The sequence below is a fragment of the Eptatretus burgeri genome, chromosome 3 (assembly GCF_056783735.1).
Source record: "Eptatretus burgeri isolate ZD-2024b chromosome 3, Ebu_testis_v1, whole genome shotgun sequence".
NCBI classification, from domain to species: Eukaryota; Metazoa; Chordata; class Myxini; order Myxiniformes; family Myxinidae; genus Eptatretus; species Eptatretus burgeri.
In genome coordinates, this window is record NC_140963.1 from 133,091,014 (window position 1) to 133,114,542 (window position 23,529).

The window sequence follows — 23,529 nt, forward strand, 5'->3', positions numbered from 1 at the left end:
ATATGAAACAAATATTTTATCGTTAAAAATAATATAACACGACGAGAGTATAAGAAACAAGACAGCTTTTAATTGATGAACACAATAAATTATTGATATATCGAGGAATATGATTGGCAGCCCGAAATCGCTTCCACACCAGCCTGACCCACTTCCCTCGGCGCGTACGTAATAAGTAGACGGGCCTTAAATCAATCGGCGTTGGAGATGCGACATCTGACAAGTCACGAAACATCGAAAAGCCGTAATTAACAGCTCTGTGCGATTGTTGTATTTCGGTTTGTCGTTTCTCTTGGTGTAATTTTAAAAACTGAAGTCAAATTCACACAAAGTTAGAATATAAAAGGGACAAAGCGGTGGGACACGAACTCCGCCTCTGTTGTACTTTCTCGACTAGCGCCTTGCGGCCTTCACTTCGGGAACTCGGAAAAGGCCTTTGGGCGTGGGGCCTTTACTTTGGGGATTAATAAATAAGATCGTGGAGAAAATCCTCGCCCCCCTTCTGCCTGTAGTGCTATATGGATGACGTGCACACGGGTAAAAGGACGAAACGGACAGCACACGCAAGCAAGTCGAACCGTGTAGGCCTTAGGCTTCGCGAAGTAGGCCGCACGACCGACGTCCGGGGCTGATTCACAACGAGAACGCGCGCGTGCGGGAGACGCTCGAGCACGAAGAACGCGACGGCACGAGGGAAACACGAGGAGAGCTTTGATCGCAAAGAGAGCGCCGAACGTGGTCCGAGGCAACCAGCAGGGGGACGGCAGATCCAGCCTGAATCACCATCACCTTGTACTTCCCTTCTCCGGGCTCCCGTATTCCCGCCTCGTCCCTTCTTCCGTGTCCGAGGAGCCAGAAAAGGGAGACAAACAGCCCACGGACCCGGAGAGGGGGCAAGGAAGAGGAAATTCGGACAAAGAGGGAAGAAAGAGTGTCGGGGGGGGGGAGGAGAGGTGAGGTGGAGGAGCAGCTTGAAAAGGAAAACAGGGCGCTGGCTCGTCTGTGAAATGGCGAGCCGAGGCTTCGCTTCTGCGATGGGTCGAGCCAGTCTCCAGCAGCAACTCTACCGGGCCCCGATGCCCACTCCCTCGTTCCCCGTAAGCTGTGCCGATTCTCCTGACGCTTCCTCGCACCGATAAGTCCTTGTGTCGCCGAGTTCCAGGGGAGAGAGAGAGAGGGAGAGGAGCCGAGAGAGTGGGGGCTTTGTGGGGCTCAGGAGGCGCAGGCAGAATGTGAGATTGAACGGAATGGTTTGAGTTTTGTTGTTAATGTAAATAAAACCACAATTTTAACAGCTCCATGTGTGCGGGCCATGATCATGACGTGAAACCCTCCCACACTTGTCTCCCCCTCCAAGGCCCGGCCCGTCCTGGCCCTCTTTGGGCCTGTTCTTTGTGTCTGGCTGTCTTTGCCCTACTCCTCCTCCCCCCCCCAATCCTTTTGTCGCTTTCACAAGCAAGTGAACCCTCTTTTGGAAGACCCTTTGGTGCTGCCTTTTTGGATCTTTCAGTTTATTTCGAACGTTGAACCTTCATTATTGTTAAGCTGCCTTCATGCTCTTCTCTATCTCCCATTACACTGCACGATCACTCCCCTGTCACCCCTCCATGGTGCTGATCCCCCTTACCCCCCCTTTCCTCAATCACCATCTGATACATTCACTTATTGTGGTCTCAGAATTCTTGGGGGGTTTTTTTTCTTGTTCTTTTTTAAGCCCTTTCTCTAGATGCCTGGTGTTGGCTTAATGGTTAGGGTGGCGGGCTTTGGATCTTCGGTTCCTGAGTTCAAATCCCGCTTGGCTGTTCAATTAATACCAGGTGGGGTTGACTCTGCCCATGATCCTTCGGAGGTTGGCAAAATGAGTGCTAGCTTACTGGTATTATCATGTGTTGGAGTGGCGACCCGTCCAGGATTGTGCCCAATGGCAAAGGAGACTGCGAGGCAGCACCAAGGCTCTGCACGGAGTATGGTCCCAATCTCCTCCTCTCCAGATGCCTGGTACGTGTTGACCATTGTGCTCTCGAGCTTGTCACGCAGCACCACAATGGAGATGATGAATGTAGCTCGGCCCAAAAAGGAAATCCATCGAAGGTACTCCTGTGAAGCTTAGAGGGTTAATTTATGAGACGTTGGTGAAATGTTTTTGAGTTTTTTTTTTTTGTTTTTTTTTGAGATTGCACGAATGACTGCATGGTTGAAATCTGTTGGCGATGGATGCCAAGTGGTCTGCGCCCTGCTCCACCGATGTGCTTTTCAGATGGCCTTTTGCCTCGACTCATGCGGCCATTATCTGCCTGGAATTTGCTTTATTATTATTATTATTATTATTATTATTATTATTATTAGATGAATATAATAATAATTTTTTGGACCTTGTAGCCAACAATGTAGATGTTTTTGGTTATCCAATACGTTTGTAATCGTCGACGTATTTTTCTGACCCCCTCTCTTGCTGCGAAGAGCGTCGCAGCTATCTGGCGGATGTCATTCTGGCGAATAATGTCTGGATTTCAAAAGCGAGTCCGACGATTAACACAACACCCGTTTTTAGTAATGATGTGATATCTCTCTGACCTCAGGGAATCCATTTTGGTCTACATGCCGTAGACCCGGTTCTCCCACAGATTGGTGACCAGTCGGGGACACGCGGCAACAACGGTTGTTGTAACTGTATATGTTTTCGTGTCGCGCTGTGCTGGCAATTTTCACGGTTCTTTGACTTCCATTTCAAAGTCACTATTTGTGCTGGAGGCTTGCATGATGGCCCAATGGTGCGCATACTCGTATCTAAGCTGTCAACCCTGTTTGAATCCTGACCCACCTATAAACTGTCATCAGAGTGTTTTACGTGCTGTGCAATTCGTCAGTGTGTGTGTGTGTGTGTGTGTGTGTGTGTGTGTGTGTGTGTGTGTGTGTGTGTGTGTGTGTGTGTGTGTGTGTGTGTGTGTGTGTGTGTGTGCCATCCCTCGGTTGGACGTAAACGGACGTCTCGTCTCCCAGCATTACTTGGTGGACGTTAAAAATCCCATGGTGTCCTTTGTGAATAGTAGGTTGGCTATCGCCGGCACTATGGCCAAATTGCAAGTTCCTGCCCGAACTACGGCTGGGAAGGTGACGACAAACCACCCAGTCCAACCCTTGTCAACAAAAGTATTCTTGTACATCAGAATCAGAAGTTATCCTGGCAATGCTTGGACATGTTGGTGCTTTATTTATGGGTTTTTTTAAAAAAAATGGATGCATTTAAACATCTTGGTTCTGGTGATGTCTTCGGAAATGTCTGAAGTTTAGCCGGTTGGTCCTTCCCTTCTGACGAACTGCACAACCAGGGAGATGTTATCCCCGGTTCAAATCCCGATTACCGAGTTTTGTCCATCTCCTAATCTTCTTGCCCTTTCAAGTTAAAAAAAAAATAATAATAATCTCACTAATCTCTCGTAATGCCCTCACCCCGCATCCGATACGCGTCCACACTTCTTAACGCCTCCGACACTATGTGGACAAAGGTTCATGACCTTTTGTTTTCGTCGACTTTGCATCCCAATTTTACTGATTTCAGCCAGTTGCCAGTTAAGAACAGAATTTATTGTTGACTCGAGCTGGTGTCGTGATGGGTTGTTTAGATTTGTTTTGCTTGTGTGTCTGGGCTCTGTCAAGAAAACATTTTCCTCTCAAATGGCATAGAAATGACGAGGAATCGGGGTGTGCTCGGGTTTTGGGGGGGGGGGGTGACCTCACTGAAATTCCAAAAGTGATATGAGGAAATATTCCGACAAACGACCTGCACTCGGAGACTGTCTGGAGTTCAACGACAGTCCTTAAGAGAGCCCTCGAAGCTGATGCGAGAACTGAACGAGCTCCGTTGATAAAATGTCACGATGTGGTTTTAACCGAAACGGCGGGGATAGTTTGGGCCCCGGAAGGGCTTCGTTCAACCTTTTTTGACACCTGTCATGGAGCCTACGACCGACGCTCGTGAACGTCCATACGTAACTGGTTGCCAGGAATCTTTTACGCGTTGTCGAGTGAGAATATTTAGACTTCACAAAAAAGGGAACTTTCAAACCAAGTGTCGTGTCCTGCCGTGACGTGTGTGTGTGTGCATGACTGTTTAAATTGTGCTACTGGGGATTATATAATTGAATGTCATGGGTTTTAGATCAGGCCAACGTTCGTACCGATTGTTTCTTTGATGGTGCTTCCTCTGACCTCGTACGTAACTGATTGGCCCCGTGGGTTTGCACTTTGTTTGGGTGAACAAATGGTCTTTACCAGAAGGCGAGCGTCGATCTGCATGGGTAGACAGGTGGAACGATGGATGGAACCGACGCATCTTCGCTCGACGGATGCCAACCTCCATGGGAAGCAAGAAGAAGCTGACGTTTCTGGCGTTACCCCTCCTTCGGGACAGAAGGGCACCACAAATTGTTTATGCCACAAACGTCAGCTTCTTGCTTCCCACAGCGGTTACCATTCTTACCTCGATCGACGTCTCGTTCTTTCCCTCCACAGTACTACGGTTAGACCAGTTTGTTGTTTGTTCTGAAGTTTTGAGTAGATCCAAATACATGATGAGTATTTATTTATTTATTTGTTTATCTTGTTAGCTCTGCCACCGGAGGTGGACGGAGGTTGTTTTCAGCCCTGTCTGTTTCTCTGTTTGTCTGTGAGCAGGATATCTCAACAGGTTGTGGATGGATTCTGACAAAACGTGGTGGACAGGTTTGGTGTGTGACAAGGAAGAAATGCTTCGGTTTTGGCGGAGATCACGATATGAGAATTATATTATTTTTTTAAGCGATTCCTCACCATTGAGTGATGGTCCAAAAACGACATGGACAGGGAAGTGTGGCACGATATTTCAGAATGTTGTGGATGGATTCGGAGGAAACTTTTAGATAAGTATGGTCGGTGACGATAGCAAGTCAATTCGGTTTTGGTTTAGGAATGGATGCAGATCTGGCCTATCCAGTGGGCTGTGGCACATCAACTTTTCATCTTGGTTTATTTATTTATTTATTTATTTAGAGGAGTTGCATAACTCGTTCAACTGTAATGATGAGAAGATATTGAGGTTTGTTTTGGTTCCCAGGGACTGCGCTCTGGGCGGTGGCAGACATATTGTTTCTCGAAACGAGTCGTCGATGTGGCTTTGCAAGCTTTATGGGAGGAATAACGAGAATGAAGTGGAATCTTTCGTCGTGAAGTATTATATATTTATTTATTTTAGTTGCACCACTTCAACTCAATTTTTTTTTGTTCTGCATTCACTCGTGTAACAATGCTGACGAGTGAAAGAATCGATGTAATTTGTGCTGATGTGACCAACAGCTGCGTTCATATCATTGGTGTGACATTTCGATACGTTTTCGTATCGTGGAATACCTTGTGTCGTTCGATTCGGTTGTACTGTTCTTTAGCTGTTTTCAAAGAATCTCGTGAAAATTTGTGGAAGGAGTTGGAAAAAAAAAAAAATCCCAACAAGCGAAATTATGAACGTCCATTGGAATGCAAAATTTCCAGGGCTTGGTTGGCTTTGTATGGCCGTGTCAAGGTCTCTCCACAAAGCCTTGCCAAGCATGAAATGGTGAGAGGCGGTCGGCTTTCGGCGTTATCAGCTGTTGTGCTTCAATAGATAGAGAACGGCATTCCTTCTTTGCTGCCATAGGCTGTGCCTTAGGGAGAAGGAAAGGGAGAGGGCGGAGTGTTGTAAAGTATTGGGGCGGTCGCACTGGGGGAGAGGACGAGTGAAACCTTTTTTGGGGGTCGCATGGCATGTGGGAATTTGCGTGCTTGTCGAGGTCTTGGAGGTTTCCTGCCCGAGCAGAGTGAGATCATTGAGTGAGATGCCGAACGGTCTCTCGGTGCGATTAGGAAATCCGCGTGCGAAGTGTTGGATGACAAATTTGGACCTCCTTCTGACCCTCCCACCTTTTCTTTCTTGCTGGAGATTTCAAACTTCTGTATAGGCCTCCCCACCTCCTGCCTCCTGCCATGTGTGGGTGCGCCTGTGTGCGGTTCATGCAGAGCGGTGCTTGGCAATAACGGTGTTCCACCCCGACTTGAAACTCATCCCAACGGGAATGTCTGCTGAAGAAGCCTGCAGCGGCGCTAAAAAGGCCACAAAGAGTAAACTTTTTGAGTTCCTCGTTCATGGCGGTGTAAGTGGTCCAAGTCCTTTTCATTATTGTTATTATGTTCTCATTTCGTATGTTTTTTATTTGTTTGTTTATAGTTGCTTTATAAATTACTCTTGTACCGTTTCATCCGAAATGATGCCAAACCTATTTCTAAAATATCAGCTTTTCATGAGTCGAGTGAAACTTCGTGCTTTGTGTGAGACCCTGTGTGCCCCGTGCTTGATAGGTCAGCACGGTGGAGACCGACCATGTAAATATATGTTGCTCTCTCGAGTTGGTTGACAGGCGCTGCATGATCATTTCCTGATTTATTATTACATTTTAATTTCACCCCTCCCTCCTCTCGACTCCCCAGCCCCCACGTCCTTTGATTGCTGTCCACGTGAGCATCCTTGCCCTAATTCTTACTGAATAACGCGATGAATGCATTCGTGCCATGACTATGTGTTTTCCGGTTTATTTGCTCCTGACGTCAAAGCTAACTACCCAGGTTTCAGGTAGCAGTGGCAATAAATCTGTAACTACATGGATGTGGATGTTCGGAAGGCTTTTTTCCCCCTCTTTGTTTGAAAGGACCGTCGGTGGGTTACACACTGCGTGATGAACTGTAACAGGTGCTGGGCGCGATTTTTAGATGTGCTGGTGCCATATATGGGCCGATTCTTGTCCCCTCCATCCGGCTGCGCAGCCAGGGAGCTTTGAGGGAGGAAACGGACGATAAGATTCCCTCGATGGCTTTCGATTGGCATTTTGGAGTTGGAAGTGAAAGGATAGAATTTGGACGTTCTCATGTCATGCATTTTGAGCCATTGCCACCGAAGGTGAAGGAGGTTGTGTTTTCACCCCTTGCTGTCTGTTTGTGTGTCTTTGTGCGGGATATCTCAAAAAGGTTGTGGACAGGTTCCGTGTGTGACGAGGACGAACTGATTCGATTTTGGTGAAGATCCGGATCCGGATCAGACGACTAGAATTTTTAAAGTGATTCTTCATCATTGAGAAACGGGGCCAAAAACGACATATAGCACGATGTCGAAAAAGTTGTGGACGGATTCGGATGAAACTTTGTGGACAGGATGGGTGTGTGACGAAGAATTGATTCAATTTTGGTGAAGATCTGGATTCGAGAATTATTTAATTTTTAAAGTGATTCTTCATTGAGAGATCGGGCCAAAACGATATAGTCGTGTATAGCATGATATTTCATGAATGTAATGGGCCCGATATGTTCTCGTGGATCAGGCATTACACGTGGTGGAGGTGTGCGCTCGACTGAGTGCCCTTCCAGTTGGGCATGTCTATGTGGGAGATACATTTTGCGAATTGGTGTTTGTCCTTTTGAAAGCCTCCCCAACCGTGCAAAGTCTTCCCATGGTAAATCGGACCCTTTTCACAGCCTTTGTCCAAAGCTTAGCAGAGTGCTTCCCTCTCTTATGGTCAGGTGCCCCTGATTCCGTTTCTCCTGGATTCTGTAGAAATGCCGAGCAGCCAGACTCACTTTTCTCTCCGCACCTCCATCGCACGAAGCACAGACAGACCCCTGATGCACCCGATTTGTGTAGCTGTTTGCATGACCTGTGTGAAAGGCAAATTGTCATTCTTTTTTTTTTTTTTTTTTGTTAATCCGACAAAATGGATGATTTGCCCCCCCCCACCTCCCCCCACCACCACTTTTGGTTGTGATTTTGGAGCTCACAATGGTGTACAAGGAAGCATTGCCTGATTGATTACATTACTGGACAGTGCAGTGGCGCTACCATGTAACTGGTTTGCATTCCCTTCGGGCCATTTTGATATGTAGAATTGATGTTACATTTCATACTTTACCTGCACAATTGAAAGTTTAAAATTTGAAGAAGATTCTGTTTTCATTCAAGACGAAGTGGTCTTTGAGGTTTCACTGGTACATTCTCCTGGTCCCAAATTATGGAGTTTTAAAATGAATGCAACAATAAACAAGTCTGAAGACGACGATGGTTCACGAGAGGTATTTGACGATGTAGATTGTTTCAGAAGTCAAGGATGAGATAATGTGATAATGTTTGACCAAGTTATAAAAATGATCAACATGATGTGGTACGAGTGACATGTTATTAGCTGCAAAATGTCGAAAACCCGGTTTCGTTCAACAACTTTAAAAATTTGACCTTTGCATAACCTGTAAAGGTCACAAAACAATGTTGTGGACATTAATATAAGGAAACAGGATAGGTGCTATAGCTTAATGGAGTTAGTTTGTCGAAGAAGGTCGAAAACTCGGTTCGATTCCCACAACTTTGAAAATTTGACCTTTGTGACCTTTAAAGGTCAAAGGTCAAGGATTATGACCTTTGGTGCAAAACTTCCTCTGGAAAATTCCAGGAACAATATAACGTCATATAGGCTATATGGCATTTCACACTCCTCGGATTATCCATACTTTGATGAAATCAGCGTAAAAACAAACTTGAAGGGGGCGCCACGGGCAAGGTGTTTGAGATAGAGCAAAATGGTTTCAAGACTTTAGGTGGGGAATGACCTCAAGATTATGCATAAAAATATTGTCATCCTCGCTCTCAAAGTTTGGGCGGTCGTATGATTTTTATGTCAAAATTCGCAATTTTCAAAGTTCGTGACCTTGACCTTGGGACGAAAATGAAAAATCGAGCTTCGTGGGGCAATGCAGGTTCCATTGGGCTAACCAAATTCCGAAACCCCTGTCAGATTCGACGAACCCCTCGGAGAAGATGGATTTTTATGTCAAAATCACAATTTTCTAAGTTCGTGACATTGTGACCTTGACCTTGGGACGAAAATGAAAAGTCGAGCTCGGTGGGGCTATGCAGGTGCCATTGGGCTAACCAAATACCGAAACCTCTGTCAGATTCGACAAACCCCCGAGGAGAAGATGCAAATTGAAATCGGCTACCTAAAAACACATGATTTTTGGGCGTGGCTCTGCCCATAATGGCCGCATCACGCCCATTTTCAGGAAAACACAACTAGATCATGATATAAACCTCCCACCAAAATTTTATCGGGATCAGATCAAAACCCACGGAGCAATGCTCGGGACAGACACACGGACAGACAGACACAACAATAACAAATATAGTGGTAACTTATTTTTTCGTGAACCAACTGGAACGCAACTCGAATGGAGTCCTTACTGCCGCCAGGCTGAACAGTTTACGTTTTGTATCCCACTGATAGGTCAGATCTGGATCCGGACCTCAACCAAAATCGAATCGGCTTGTTCTTGTCACCCACATCCACGTAGTTCGTCTGAATCTCTCCATAACCTTTTCAGATATCGTGCTATATATCATTATTGGCCCGATCTCTCAATGGTGAAGAATGAATTTTGAAAGAAACATGTAAATACATTTAAAATTCTCTCATCCAGATCCGTATCCGGATCTTCATCAAAGTTGAATAAATTCTGCCTTGTCACACACCCAACCTGTCCACCAAGTTTCGCAAGAATCCGTCCATCACATTTTGAGATATCCTGCTCACGAACAAACGGGTGAAAATGTAACCTCTGCCACCAGTAAAAATGCACAACTTTTAAACGACACGATTAATATGCAAGATGGCCGTCACAACTTCATTATGAAGTCACAACGTCACAACTATTGAACAAATTATTTGGGATTTGTCCTGTTTGAGGCGACACTGGTTGTAAATACTGGACGGAGTAAAGTAAAATGTTTCAATGGCAAACCGAGAAGAATGGGTGAGTTTCAAGTCCTGCCTTCCCTTCCCTCCCCTCTCGCTGCCTTCCCTTCCCCTCCCCTCTCACTGCCTTCCCTTCCCCTCCCCTCTCACTGCTTTCCCTTCCCCTCACCTCTCACTGCCTTCCCTTCCCCTCACCTCTCGCTGCCTTCCCTTCTCCTCCCCCTCACCTCTCGCTGCCTTCCCTTCTCCTTCCCCTCACCTCTCGCTGCCTGCCCTTCTCCTCCCCCTCCCCTCTCGCTGCCTTCCCTTCTCCTCCCCTCCCCCTCTCACTGCCTTCCCTTCTCCTCCCCCTCCCCTCTCGCTGCCTTCCCTTCTCCTCCCCCTCCCCTCTCGCTGCCTTCCCTTCTCCTCCCCTCCCCTCTCGCCGCCTTCCCTTCCCCTCCCCTCTCGCCGCCTTCCCTTCCCCTCCCCTCTCGCCGCCTTCCCTTCCCTTCCCCTCTCGCCGCTTTCCCTTCCCTTCCCCTCCCCTCTCGCCACCTTCCCTTCCCCTCCCCTCTCGCCACCTTCCCTTCCGCTCCTCTCTCGCTGCCTTCCCTTCCGCTCCCTCTCGCTGCCTTCCCTTCCGCTCCCCTCTCGCTGCCTTCCCTTCTCCTCCCCCTCCCCTCTCGCTGCCTTCCCTTCTCCTCCCCCTCCCCTCTCGCTGCCTTCTCCCCCCTCCCTCTCGCTGCCTTCCCTTCCCCTCCCTTCTTGCTGCCTTCCCTTCCCTCCCTTCTCGCTGCCTTCCCTTCCCTTCCCCTCCCCTCTCGCCCCCTTCCCTTCCCTCCCCTCTCGCTGCCTTCCCTTCCCCTCCCCTCTCGCTGCCTTCCCCTCCCCCTCTCGCTGCCTTCCCTTCCCCTCCCCTCTCGCTGCCTTCCCTTCCGCTCCTCTCTCGCTGCCTTCCCTTCCGCTCCTCTCTCGCTGCCTTCCCTTCCGCTCCCTCTCGCTGCCTTCCCTTCCGCTCCCCTCTCGCTGCCTTCCCTCCCCCTCCCCTCTCGCTGCCTTCCCTTCCCCTCCCTCTCGCTGCCTTCCCTTCCCTCCCTCTCGCTGCCTTCCCTTCCCCTCCCTCTCGCTGCCTTCCCTTCCCTCCCTCCGCTGCCTTCCCTTCCCTCCCTCTCGCTGCCTCCTTCCTCCTCTCGCTTGCCTTCCCTTCCCTCCCTCTCGCTGCCTTCCCTTCCCCTCCCCTCTCGCTGCCTTCCCTTCCCTCCCTCTCGCTGCTTTCCCTTCCGCTCCCTCTCCTCCTCCCTCTTCCCTTCCTCCCTCTCCTGCCTTCCCTCCTCCCTCTCATGCCTTCCTTCCTCCTCTCATTCTTCCCTTCCCTTTGCTTGCTCTCCTCTCCCTCCTCTTTCTCCCTCTCCATTTCTTCCCTTCCATTTCCTCATTTTCCTTCTCCATTTTTCCTCATTACTCTTCTCCATTTTCCATATCTCTTCTCCATTTTTCCATATTTTCTCTTCTCCATTTCATTCTCTTCTCCATTTTTCATTATCTCTTCTCCATTTTCCTCATTATCTCTTCTCCATTTTTCCATTATTCTTCTCCATTTTTCCTGATTATCTCTTCTCCATTTGAGCCTCTTCTCTCCATTTGAGCTATTCCCTTCTCCATTTTCCTCAGATTTCTCTTCTCCATTTTCCATTATCTCTTCCATTTTCATTATTCCTCTTCTCCATTTTTCATTATTCTCTTCTCCATTTCCCTTATTATTCTCTCTCCATTTTCCTTATTATTCTCTTCTCCATTTCATTATCTCTTCTCCATTTTTCCTCATTATTCTCTTCTCCATTTTTCCATTATTCCTCTTCTCCATTTTCCTTCTATTTTCCTATTTCTCTCCATTTTTCATTATTCTCTTCTCCATTTTTCCTTTCATTTTTCTCCTTCTCCATTTCTTCATTTCTCTTCTCCATTTTCTCATTATTTCCCTTCTCCATTTCATTATTCTCCCTTCTCTTTTCTCCTTCTCTTCCCTTCTCCGCTTTCTTCTCTTCTCCTTCTTCCTCGCCCGCTCCCGCCTCTCCGCCTTCCTCGCCCGCATCTCTCTCCGCCTTCCTCGCCTCTCTCTCCGCCTGCCTCGCTCCCACCTCCTCAGCCTTCCTTGCTCCCCCTTCCTCTGCCTCTCTCACTCTCCCTCCGCCTTCCTCGCACCCCCTCCTCCCCCTCCCTCGCTCCCCCTTCCCCTCCCTTGCACCCCTCCTCCCCCTCCCTCGCTCCCCTCCTCCCCTCCCTCGCTCCCCCTCCTCCCCCTCCCTCGCTCCCCTCGCTCCCCCTCCTCCACCCTCCCTCGCTCCCCCTCCTCCGCCCTCCCTCGCTCCCCCTCCTGCGCCTCCCTCGCTCCCCCTCCTGCGCCTCCCTCGCTCCCCCTCCTGCGCCTCCCTCGCTCCCCTCCTGCGCCTCCCTCACTCCCCCTCCTGCGCCTCCCTCGCTCCCCCTCATGCGCCTCCCTCGCTCCCCCTCCTGCGCCTCCCTCGCTCCCCCTCCTGCGCCTTCCTCGCTCCCCCTCCTGCGCAACCCTCGCTCCCCCTCCTGCACCTCCCTCGCTCCCCCCTCCTGCGCAACCCTCGCTCCCCCTCCTGCGCCTTCCTCGCTCCCCCCTCCTCCGCCTTCTTCCTTGTCGCACACCAAACATGTCCACCAAGTTTTGTCCGAGTCCGTCCACAACTTTTTGATATATCGTGCTATATATCAGTTTAGCCCTCTCTCTCACTGGTGAAGAATCACTTATATTCGAGTCGTCTGATCCGGATCTGGATCTTCACCGAAATCTCATCAGTTCGTCCTTGTCCCACACTGAACCTGTCCACAAAATTTCATCCGGATCTGTCCACAACTTTTTGAGATATCCTCTACACAGACAGACAGAGAGGGGTGAAAACAACCTCCTTCACCTTTGGTGGCGGAGATAAAAATTGGTGTGTGTGTGTGTGTGTGTGTGTGTGTGTGTGTGTGTGTGTGTGTGTGTGTGTGTGTGTGTGTGTGTGTGTGTGTGTGTGTGTGTGTGTGTGTGTGTGTGTGTGTGTGTGTGTGTGTGTGTGTGTGTGTGTGTGTTGTGTGTAAGATCGATCAAATTGAACAAATATGCTCACCAATATCAAACCTGGGTCTGCAACACCATCGTTCAAGTCCTCAGATCAGACTGCCAAAGGAAAGTATCCTCACATCTGTTGCCCAGGTGAACCACAAACGAATGTGTGCACCAAACCACGTTGCCGGTAGGAATGTTTTGCCAAGGAAAGCAAGCCACAGATGAGCAAAGATGACATTTTGTTCGTGTTGGTGGTAGATCAAGAAGTTGGTGAGTGTGCTGCTTTTTGGATGACTCATTTCTACCGAACAATTACAACTCCACAGAAAAAGGATCCACAAAGTGGAGAAATGGACGGCGGTATTTCACAGAAGCACTTGACTGGTATGAACTGGCACAGGAAAGAACTGAACGAGTGATTTAAAAATCACTCGTTTTTTACTGAGTGATACTGAATGTGTTGCTGAGATTATTTGACTGGGACAACATCCTTCATCCCATTGTTATTCCAGTCGCATGCTGTCTTGTCGAGTGGTTAATTTTCCAATGTGACTGGAGGTCCAAATCAAGGTTGACTTGGAATGCTCTTTGAACTCTCAATGGCATCAAATGTCCGCAGATCTATTCCAATTGAAGATTTCTGGGATGTGCCAGATAGAGCGATCCATTGCTATTTCATGCCTTTCCTCCATTATGAACTTGACCTCACACCCCCCCTCCCCTCCCCCCACCACCTCGGTTCCTGTCAACATTTCAAAGCTGAGTCGTGCTGTAGCCATCAAGTTCCAGCTTCCAGGAACAGCATGGTAATTCTTTCCTTGAAGCCTAGTTGTGAGCATCCTGATGTCCATGCCAACAGGTCATCCTGTTTATGGTGTTCAACGTCTAATTTGATATGCATGATAGCTGATTGAAAGGCAAGGTCAGCAAAAGCTACATTATGAACACCGACACACACAACTCGGTGATCATTTTGCTCCTAATAGAGATCTGCTTGTGACTGGACTCTATATTTATGTTCTTCTAATCACGATGCTTCCTCGATGCCATGCCAAATTGAGACGTCGACATGCTCGGTGCATCAAAGTCCATTGGAGATTTTTTTTCTTCTTTTTTTTTTCACAATCCTTCCGACAGTCCGGGGGTGATCTTGCGCTCGGTGACCCTCACCTGTTTGGAATATGAATGAAACACCTCGCAGGTAGGCTGTTTATATTCGACCAGCAAGTGATTAAAGCATTGTGCCATTGACTCCGTCGGTAGCAAATGGACATTAAGAAAGGTGTGCAAAATCCACCATCGGGGAAGATCTTTCAACAAATGGCATTTGGTTTGCAGCTGTACATCATTCCGCTCGCCATTCGCTCGAGTGACCTCACTTACCTGTTATAAAGGTATTCAATTTGCCTTGTAAGTGTTTGAGCCTCATTCTGTAGATGTCGATTTTGTATGCAGCGTTTTCCTTGGCACTGTGCAATAATGGTGACCTGATTTTATTATAATATTATTTATTCATGTAGAGACGTGCACCTCGCTCTTTGCGGTGATCCCCGAGGAGGCCGCGCTATTCGGAGGATATATTTGATCCCGAAAATTGAATCGTGCCGGTTTGCTTCCTCATCAAAAGACCAAGCTGTTAGTGTTTTATTTTATAACTTACTAGCCAATACAACCCATTGCTTCACTGACGGTGGTATTAAGGGAGGGGTAGCAAAGGGGGGGTGGGGAAGAGAAAGAGAGGGAGGGGAAGTGAGGTGGGTAGAGCGACGCCTCACCAAACGTTGCTGTACACTGCTGGAGGGAGGTGTGTGTGTGTGTTTTGATATATACATTTTATTCAGTGGGGGGAGCAAGAGACAGACAGACAGACAGACAGACAGACACAGACAGAGTGGGGGACATTTGCAAAAACTTTGATATCCCAGTTCCAGAGAATTTGTTGGAACATGAACCAAAAGCAATCACTGAAAACATGGAAGGACCTCCCGCTCATGTACGACCGAATGATCCCATCGAGCGTGAACATCGACGACAAAGCATTGCATCCAAATATACTTAGGTAGAAAATTGAGTAGGCGTTGCCAAGTGAGGTGTTAATACCAGTGATTTTGGACGAAACAATGCAGAAATCAAGAAAATGATCAAAATACGAATACCTCAAGCATGAAGTATCAGTGATAGCTGGAGCTTCGTGAATGATGACTTAACCTCAAAGATATTAGAAACCATCGCTGGGAATATTACTACAAACGAACTACAGTTGGAAGCTGTCGGGGGCTCATCGACGATCCTGAAAAGAGCCCTCGGACCAAAACTTTGAGAACAGAAAACTTCACAGCTTGGTCCATGAATTGTGACCCCTTACTGAAATGAAGGTGAATATTTTGAGCCTGCCCTGGGAGGACTCCATTCCACATTCTGAAACTCACATATGTAGATACGAATCAACGACTGACACACACACACACCCTTTCATTAGTATAGCGGTTTTAGTGTTTTCCTTTTTGGGGGGGGCAAAGGTGGGGAGGAGGGTGTTACAGGTGCAACATATCAAGAAAACGTAGCTCGACTGATCTGTAACACGAGAACTGTTTGCATGCTTTCATTGTTTGGACCATCACACTCATTTTGTGAATGATGATGAAGGTGTTGCTCATCTCTTGTTAACCCCTTCTTAATCTCAAGTTTTCCTGATGCAAATGCACTTGAGCCTGGAGAATTGATAACACCATTGTCATCCTGGTCATTTGGCAGCACTTGACAACTTCCTGGCACCCATTGTGTTGTGCAAAGCTTTCGGAATACTGTAATACTTAATTATTGTGGCTTGAAATGCTGCAAGTGTGTATGCATGATAACATCAAGTTTTCCTTGGGGTGTTCCAGTTACCGTCTTTTAAATTTCGTCCACAATCAAAATTTGTATCCACCCCACCTCCGCTAATTGGCAGTTGATGTTGAGTTGGTGGGAAGGTAGTGCAGAAAGGTTGGGGATGACATTTTCATTTTGTAGCGACCTATGTATCGTATGATACCTCTTCATTGTAAGCACCATCACTATTGGAAGCCCCCCTTTCATTCACATTCACTATTCTCATCTGAATTTGGTGAAGAATGACATTTTTGTCACAAGAAGCAGGTGTATTGTCTCTCTCCATTCGTACTCGCATGAGGCACAGCACACACTTTCTTGGAATCAAGGTGAAGGACTTTCGGGAACTCCTGACAACCAGAGACTGTTCGACTTTCAAATTTTTGACCCCAGGTGTTTGCTTTTGAATGGTCGTTTCGCTTATTATTTCTTTGTCCCAATTCGTTTATGGAGGAGAACGGCTAAGCCATTGAAGTTTGTGGTGGTGGTGGTGGTGGTGGTGGTGTTGGTTGTACATCCGACGGATTGCGCACCAGTTCGCAGTTGTATGAAAACGACTTCACACTGCACGTGAAAGTCGAGGCCCATGATGTTTTTGCTGATTGTTGGATTGTTGGAACAGAGTTGGCGATTGGAGTTATTTTTTGCATAAATGTGAAGGGTCATGAGTCAAAGGACTTCAAAGGCAGCTGGGCTTTAAGTTGGCTTTTCGCGTCCGAAAGATTTTGATTTTGGCTCTTGCTGTTCAGATGCCACATCAATATGAACTGGAAGGCACTCAGTCGATCGCATACCTCCGCCACGTAATGCCTGATCCACAAGAACATATCGGGCCCAATACATTTTTGAAATATCATGCTATACCACACTATATCGTTTTTAGTCCAATCTCTCAATGATGAAGAATCACTTTGAGAATTTCATAATTCTCCTATCCAGATCCAGGTCTGGATCATCACCAAAATCGAATGAATTCGTCCTTGCCACACACCCAACATGTCCACCACGTTTCATCCAAATCCGTCCACAACTTTTTGAGATATCCTGCAAAAAATCACAGACAGAAAGGGGTGAAAACATAACCTTCTTCACCTTCGGTAGCAGAGGTAATGTGAGTGTGGTCGTCCATAACTCGAAAACCAAAAAACCTCGTAGCTGAAGAAAACTCCAAGGAAGTGCAAGAGTGAAAATTGAGTGTTTGGGTTAATTAAAACACCCCTTTTGAAGCTAATTAACAGCCTTATTTAATTATATCCTTCAGCAGGCAATCCTCGGCCATCTCCCTCTGGATCTTCGGGCGTTTCCGAGGTAACCTCACAGGGGTCTGAAGCCGCCATGTTTTTTTGGCCTGCTCAACCATGCCTCGACTTAGAACATGCCGCAACGATTTCTTAACAATCGTTTTTTTCCCCCCATTTTTCTCACTCATATTATTGAATGCATGTTCATCATAGCTATTAATCGCTGTATACATAGCTTTTGTAAGTACTATAAGTTTTCATATTAGGTGCTTGGAGCGATTTCATGCATTTATGATACGATTTTCCACGATCTACTCTCACGGACTAAAGGATATCATCAAAATATTATTTCGGTTTTGAGGATCGTAAATCATCCGGACTAAATAAGTGTTGAAATCTGGAGTGAAATCTGATAATTTAAAGAAATAACGAGTCGTATAACTCTGCCGATATACCTATTTACTTTATGCCAGCAAGGCTAACGTTCCCTCCTTCTCCATACATACACAAGAAAATGTGAAATTTCCAAAGCATTAAACTTATCTTTTCCTAATGTTTGGAGAATTATATTGACCAATTTTGGTACGTTCCTCAATTTTTTGTTCAATCAGCTTCATTGAGCTCGATGATTTAATGCATTCACTGCTTGAGCTCACACCCTGTCCCCCTGAGGGACTGCTTATCCATTGTGTCTGCCAGATCTGTGTCGATAGTTTTAGATGTTTCGTGAGGTGCTCCAAAGGGAATCAAAGCAAATCTGGTGAAAAACGGATGTTTTAATAATAATCCAAGTTTTGACGTTTGCGTGGACCGATGTACCATGTGACACGTGCACAAACAAGCAGGCAACATGGTGGATTTTCTGCAATGTTTATTTCACAGGCAATTGAACTTTGCGATTTCTCCAAGGTTGCTCTGTATGAAGCTTTAACTCTTTTGTGGATAAAGTCATTTTATTTCATTAGTTCATTTTATTTCATGAGCTCATTTTATTTCATTAACTGCTGCATGTGCGGTGAAGACCGGCTTTAAAGTTAAAGGTATACTTTGTGGTATGCAACAACAGCCTGACCAACCATTCATGATCAACCATTGAATTAGAGAGCTTGTATGAGTGCTTCAGCCACTTGCCGAGCACCCGACAGTCGATAGCGGTGCAGTTCGTGCCCCGTCGCCCTGAGCGAGTACTTGTGAAATAACACCCAATGTCCGAGCCGTTTGCCGTATTAACGTATTTTTTAAATTACCAAGCCAAATTTTTTTTCCACTCGTCACACGCTGCTGTTTACGAAAAATAAGGTTTGTGAACATTTCGCTGAAACGTATTGTTGGTGGTTGAAGAAATTCGCAAACCACCATTCAGGTCCTGTAGGTGAGATATCTCTGTAAGTACATGTGTAGTTAGCCCAAACCCGTTGTTTAGAGGGAATAAATGTGATTCATTCGGGCTGCGACCCTTTAAGATAGCCGATTTTCTGTTCTATCTTTATTTTGAGCCAACCACGTCTCAACCGCCATCACACAACAACCACCAACCGCAACGCCGCTTCACAACAACAACAACAACAACAACGCCAACAGCCACGACCTTTACCTTCACAGCACACCATCCCGCAACCATCGCATCACCGCCATTCCAAGCGTCACCGTGGCCAGGGACCGCCACTTTAGACCCTCCACCACCTTCGCCTCTCCTTCTGCGGCCATTCCCGCACCACTTGTGAACGCCGAGCGTCAGGCTGTCCTGGCCTCGTGCCGGATGCGTGCCGAGCCGCGGGTGCAAAAAGCGGCCTTTCCGAGAAGTCGGATCAGGAATGATACACGCCCACTTCTGATCCGTCCTATCAGCAAGCGCGGGGCGATTTGGCCCCGCCTCCAGGTGCGTCGGAGTAGAATCGATATATGCAAATTCGAGGATCAGGGGAGGTTCACGCCCACTTTTCCTCCGTCCAATGGGTGAGCGTGGCTCCGCCCCCAAGCTCATCCTGATCCGGAAATTTGCATATGGGTTCTCCTGCCGTACTATAAAGCGCCGAGCGCGGGGCCAATTTAGTCAGTTTTGGGCTCGGGCGAGTTGTAGAAGTGTGGCAGCGGCAGAGTTTTTCGGTCAAGGGAGTTGGAGAAGAGTCAAGGCGAGTTGGAGAAGTGTGGCAGCAGCAGTCAAGACGGGTCTGGAGGAGAGTCAGTCTGTCGGGGTTCGGAGTCTGTCGGGGAGCTGCAGAGAGGGGAAGCCGGGAGCGCAGTCGAGGTCGCAGTGGAGTCGCTCGTCGCGGGACCCAAGCAAGCCAGCTATCTTTCCCCAGAGCATCAACAATTCCCCCCTTCCCCCCCCCTGCGCTGAGAGTGCGGAAAGGGGGCCCCTTTCCCACCCCATTCCAAGCAGTGCCAACGAAACCCACGGAGGAGCGCAGAGTCGGGGCACCGCTGCCACATTTGCGGCTCATCACAAGACGGGTAGGCTCCACCCGGTCTCGCGCCCACAGGCCCCGTCTGTCCCCTTGTCGTTGAGGGTGGCCCTTTTCTTTTGCTTTTGAGTATATGTGTTGTCGGCGCCGTCTGTAAAGTAAAACTGTGTAAGTGTTGCCGTGTGCTCGCGTAGTCGGTAGTAGATCTGCATTGTTGTGTTTCTTTTGGTGCATAATTGTTGTAATTGTATATGTGTGCTTTCCGTGTGCCGCGGAATAAATGTGCCTGATGTTGAACTGTTTTTCCCGTTTCGCTTCGTCTTTTCTTCAATTGAATCTCCATCTTACTTCACGTAAAGGGTTGGTAATGGGCTTAATACGCCCGATAATTAATCGGAACCGTCGAGGTCGACGATAACACCGCTCGGTTATCCCGATAGTACGGAACGGGTCGCTTAAAGTGGCCCGTGTCCGGAGTCGACCTGCGGCGAGGTGCGATCGCCCGGTCTACCCTCCGTGTGGGTACTTTGGTAGGTCGAATTTGGCGAACAACCCTATCCCACGCGGGGGGCCGATTGGCACGATCGTGGTGAGGCCGAAAGGCCCACCCGTGACTAGCTCCCAGCGTTAGTCCGAGAGGGTCACAACAGAATTGTCCGTCCATTGGGCGACGTGCTGCGATTCGAGTAACGTGGCCGCTCGCACGCCGGCGGGCGCGAATTCGCAACAATATGTTGTTGTTCGTCTTTCTGCTGCTCCCGTTCGGGGTTGCCACAGCGGATCATCCGTTATGATCCGCATACTGATTTGGCACAGGTTTTATGCCGGATGCCCTTCCTGATGCAATCCTGGTCGCCTCTTACGACACAGGGATAAGGATTGGGTATCACCGTGATTCCGGGCTGCCCTACACCCTCTCATAGCGTGGCCCAGTGCAGAGCTCCCGTCCTCAAGCGATCCTCCAACCCAAGCCTCCGAGTGGCCGGATTACAGGCGCACGCCACTTCGCCCGGTATCGCTGAAACGTATATGAAAATGTGTGTGTGTATATATATATATATATATATATATAAATATATATATATATATATATATATATATATATATATATATATATATATATATATATATATATATATATATATATATATATATATATATATTTCTTCTTCTTCTTTCGGCTGCTCCCTTTAGGGGTCGCCACAGCGGATCATCTGCATGATCCGCATCGTGATTTGGCACATGTTTTACGCCGGATGCCCTTCCTGCCGCAACCCTGGTCGCCTCTTACGACACAGGGATATGGTACACCTATTTTAACCGGGGTATACACTGGCTCAGTACACTGGTACTCATTTCGCCGACCTCGGAAGGATGACAGGCTGAGTCAACTCCCTGGTGTATTAATTCAGTGGCCCAACGGGGCTTGAACTGAGGACCTTTTGGATCCCAAGCCGCTGCCCGAACCACTGCGCCAACACCAGGCTCCTGTATATATATATGTGTGTGTATATATATATATATATATATATATATATATATGTATATATGTGTGTGTATATATATATATATATATATATATATATATATATATATATATATATATATATATATATATATATATATATATATATATATTCACATATTCACACATATTGTTGCGGAGCCGGGCGTCGGCTGCGAGCACGACCGTTTAAGGTGGAGCAGTAGGGTCGACTCCACCGAACACCCGGAATCGAGAGCGTACCTTTCGGAAAACTCCGAGGGTACGGGTCCCTTACAGCACCGTGAATCGTCAATACATCAACCATGTGGTACAGGGTTATTTGCCAAACTTCAAAATACCTCGAGGCCCACGTGGCGAGCTACCGAGGAATCACACCCTCGATGGGACTCAAACGGAATGAGTAGTTTCCGTGCTCGACCCGTGCGTAACCCGAGCGTGTGCTTACCGAGGTCCCGTCGGTCCAAGTGCACACCACTACGGCAACAACGGCCTTCTTGAATTCCCCAACACGCACCGTGTTAAACCAATGGAGAAAACACAAAAACGAACTCCACAGTGCATGAACATTTAATTACCCATTAAACAAGGGAAAGGGAGCTATCTGTCCACATTTCCTTTTCGAAATAACTGAGCAACGGGGACCTGAATGTCTGTGTGCACAAGGCTTCCAGATTCGTAACAATATATATATATATATATATATATATATATATATATATATATATATATATATATATTTGCAGCCACTGGTACCGAGACACCAGCTTGTCACTCAGGGATTAATCCCCGGTTGTCCTCGGTAGAGCCGGACCTGGAGCCACTGCTCACAACGTTGTGGTACCATGGGTTGTTTTAAAACCATGAACGCCACCCAGGCAACCACGAGTTCCAGTGTCCACCATCTAATTATTCCGTTTAACTTTAGGTCACATGGTTACCTGAGCGGGGAGCGCGCCCTCGGAAAAGCACCAATGTTATCTCGATTTATATTTTAATGAGGACGGCCGAGCGTTTTAACCGCTGGTGCGTGCCGACAATTTTTTGGTCAAATCTGTGGTAATTACCTCCCAGTCTATCTCGGTTTGCACAATGCAAGACCAATGGAAGGAAAGGACAAACACGGACAGGTTGGAAATCGACAAATAATTTCTTCGAAATAAAATTAATAAACGGAAAGAACTTTTATTTTCTGAGGTAACTAAAGAACGAATTTCAAAGCAAAATTAATCAAAAGGCCAGGAAAGAGATAAAGAGCAGATGCTTATCGGGGGTTGACTTTCAGCGAAACAGTCATGGGTACCCAACAGATCATTCAGGTGGAGGGGGGGGGGGGAGGAAGAATCGTCTCGCTCACCAGAAAGTCGTCCGTGAAGCGAAAACGTCCTGAAATGCGTGTGTGCGTGCGTGTCACGTCCGTCGCCAGCACCCAGCTCCGCCGTACACCCTCTTACGAATAGCCTTGAACGCCAGTCGACATCTGGAGGGCACCGGGATCATCCGTTACGAGTTTAGACCCTGGTGTTGTTGGTGACCGACCCGTGCCCCATTTGTTGGCGGCGCTGCTCACACCCATACGCGCACCACACACTCGCTTGCCCAAGCACTGGGAAGGACGAATTGGCTCAGCGCTGCTCAGACACCCACACGCGCACCACACGCTCGCTTGCCCAAGCACTGGGAAGGACGATATCGTTTTTAGTCTGATATCTCCCCTGATGTATATATATATATATATATATATATATATATATATATATATATATATATATATATATATGTGTATATTTTATTTATATATATATATATATATATATATATATATATATATATATATATGTGTATATTTTATTTATATATATATATATATATATATATATATATATGTGTATATTTTATTTATATATATATATATATATATATATATATATATATATATATATATATATATATATATATATATATATGCACTCCCCACTGGCGCACGGTTACTATGATGACCCGTGTGCTCAAAAAATGCGGGCGTCGGAGCTCACGAAAGATTGTTGCTGAGGAAGAATGGGGGCAGGCTTCAGAGCTCATGAAAGAAATGTGTGTAAACATGTCTGTTGTAAAGAAAAAAAGCTTCCCATAAGAGAGGGGATCTATCCTTTACCCTTCTCAACGCATCACATTTAAGATCCCATTAGGCATGGGGATTGGTGGGATGAATCTGAACATGCATTTTAGGATATAACTGTCTGAGGACCTGGATGTGTGTCTGCATTCATCAGACCGGATTCTGAAATCCGTAACAATATATATCTATATATATATATATATATATATATATATATATATATATATATATAATGTATATACAGTAGACGAGGCGTAAGTCGTCACCATCGGGACCGAGAAAAAAGTGGCGACTTAGGCGTATCAGCGTATGTGAACATTCATGATGACTGTGGGGTGAAGGATGAAGTCGCGCGTGGCCTGGATGCGTATGTGTGAGAGCCGGCTATTGTACCAAAAGGAAAACACAATCCTCGAGGCATAGGTGGGGGTTCATTGGTGAGTTGGAAAGTGATCAAGCAAAGATGGAATTCATGAATCAGTTTTGCAAAAGTAAAGATAATGAACAACTGTAAGACAACTCATATACCAT

General features: G+C 46.9%; 1 protein-coding gene across 9 annotated transcripts in view; it reads left to right on the forward strand.

The window, feature by feature from the left end:
* The first annotated feature begins 383 nt into the window (after window positions 1-383).
* Window positions 384-23,529, forward strand: part of LOC147031006 (SWI/SNF-related matrix-associated actin-dependent regulator of chromatin subfamily D member 1-like) — a 114,840-nt gene continuing 91,694 nt past the window's right edge. The window contains exons 1-2 of one of the 9 annotated variants that reach the window (XM_085875654.1): window positions 384-1,097; window positions 6,028-6,161. In XM_085875654.1, the coding sequence (XP_085731780.1) occupies window positions 6,084-6,161 (78 nt within the window). In that variant the 5' untranslated portion in view covers window positions 384-1,097; window positions 6,028-6,083. Of the gene's footprint in view, window positions 1,098-3,938; window positions 4,026-4,159; window positions 4,520-4,816; window positions 5,207-6,027; window positions 6,162-23,529 lie in introns of those variants that run through there. The other 8 variants (XM_085875653.1, XM_085875652.1, XM_085875658.1 and 5 more) reach the window with 8 other exon arrangements.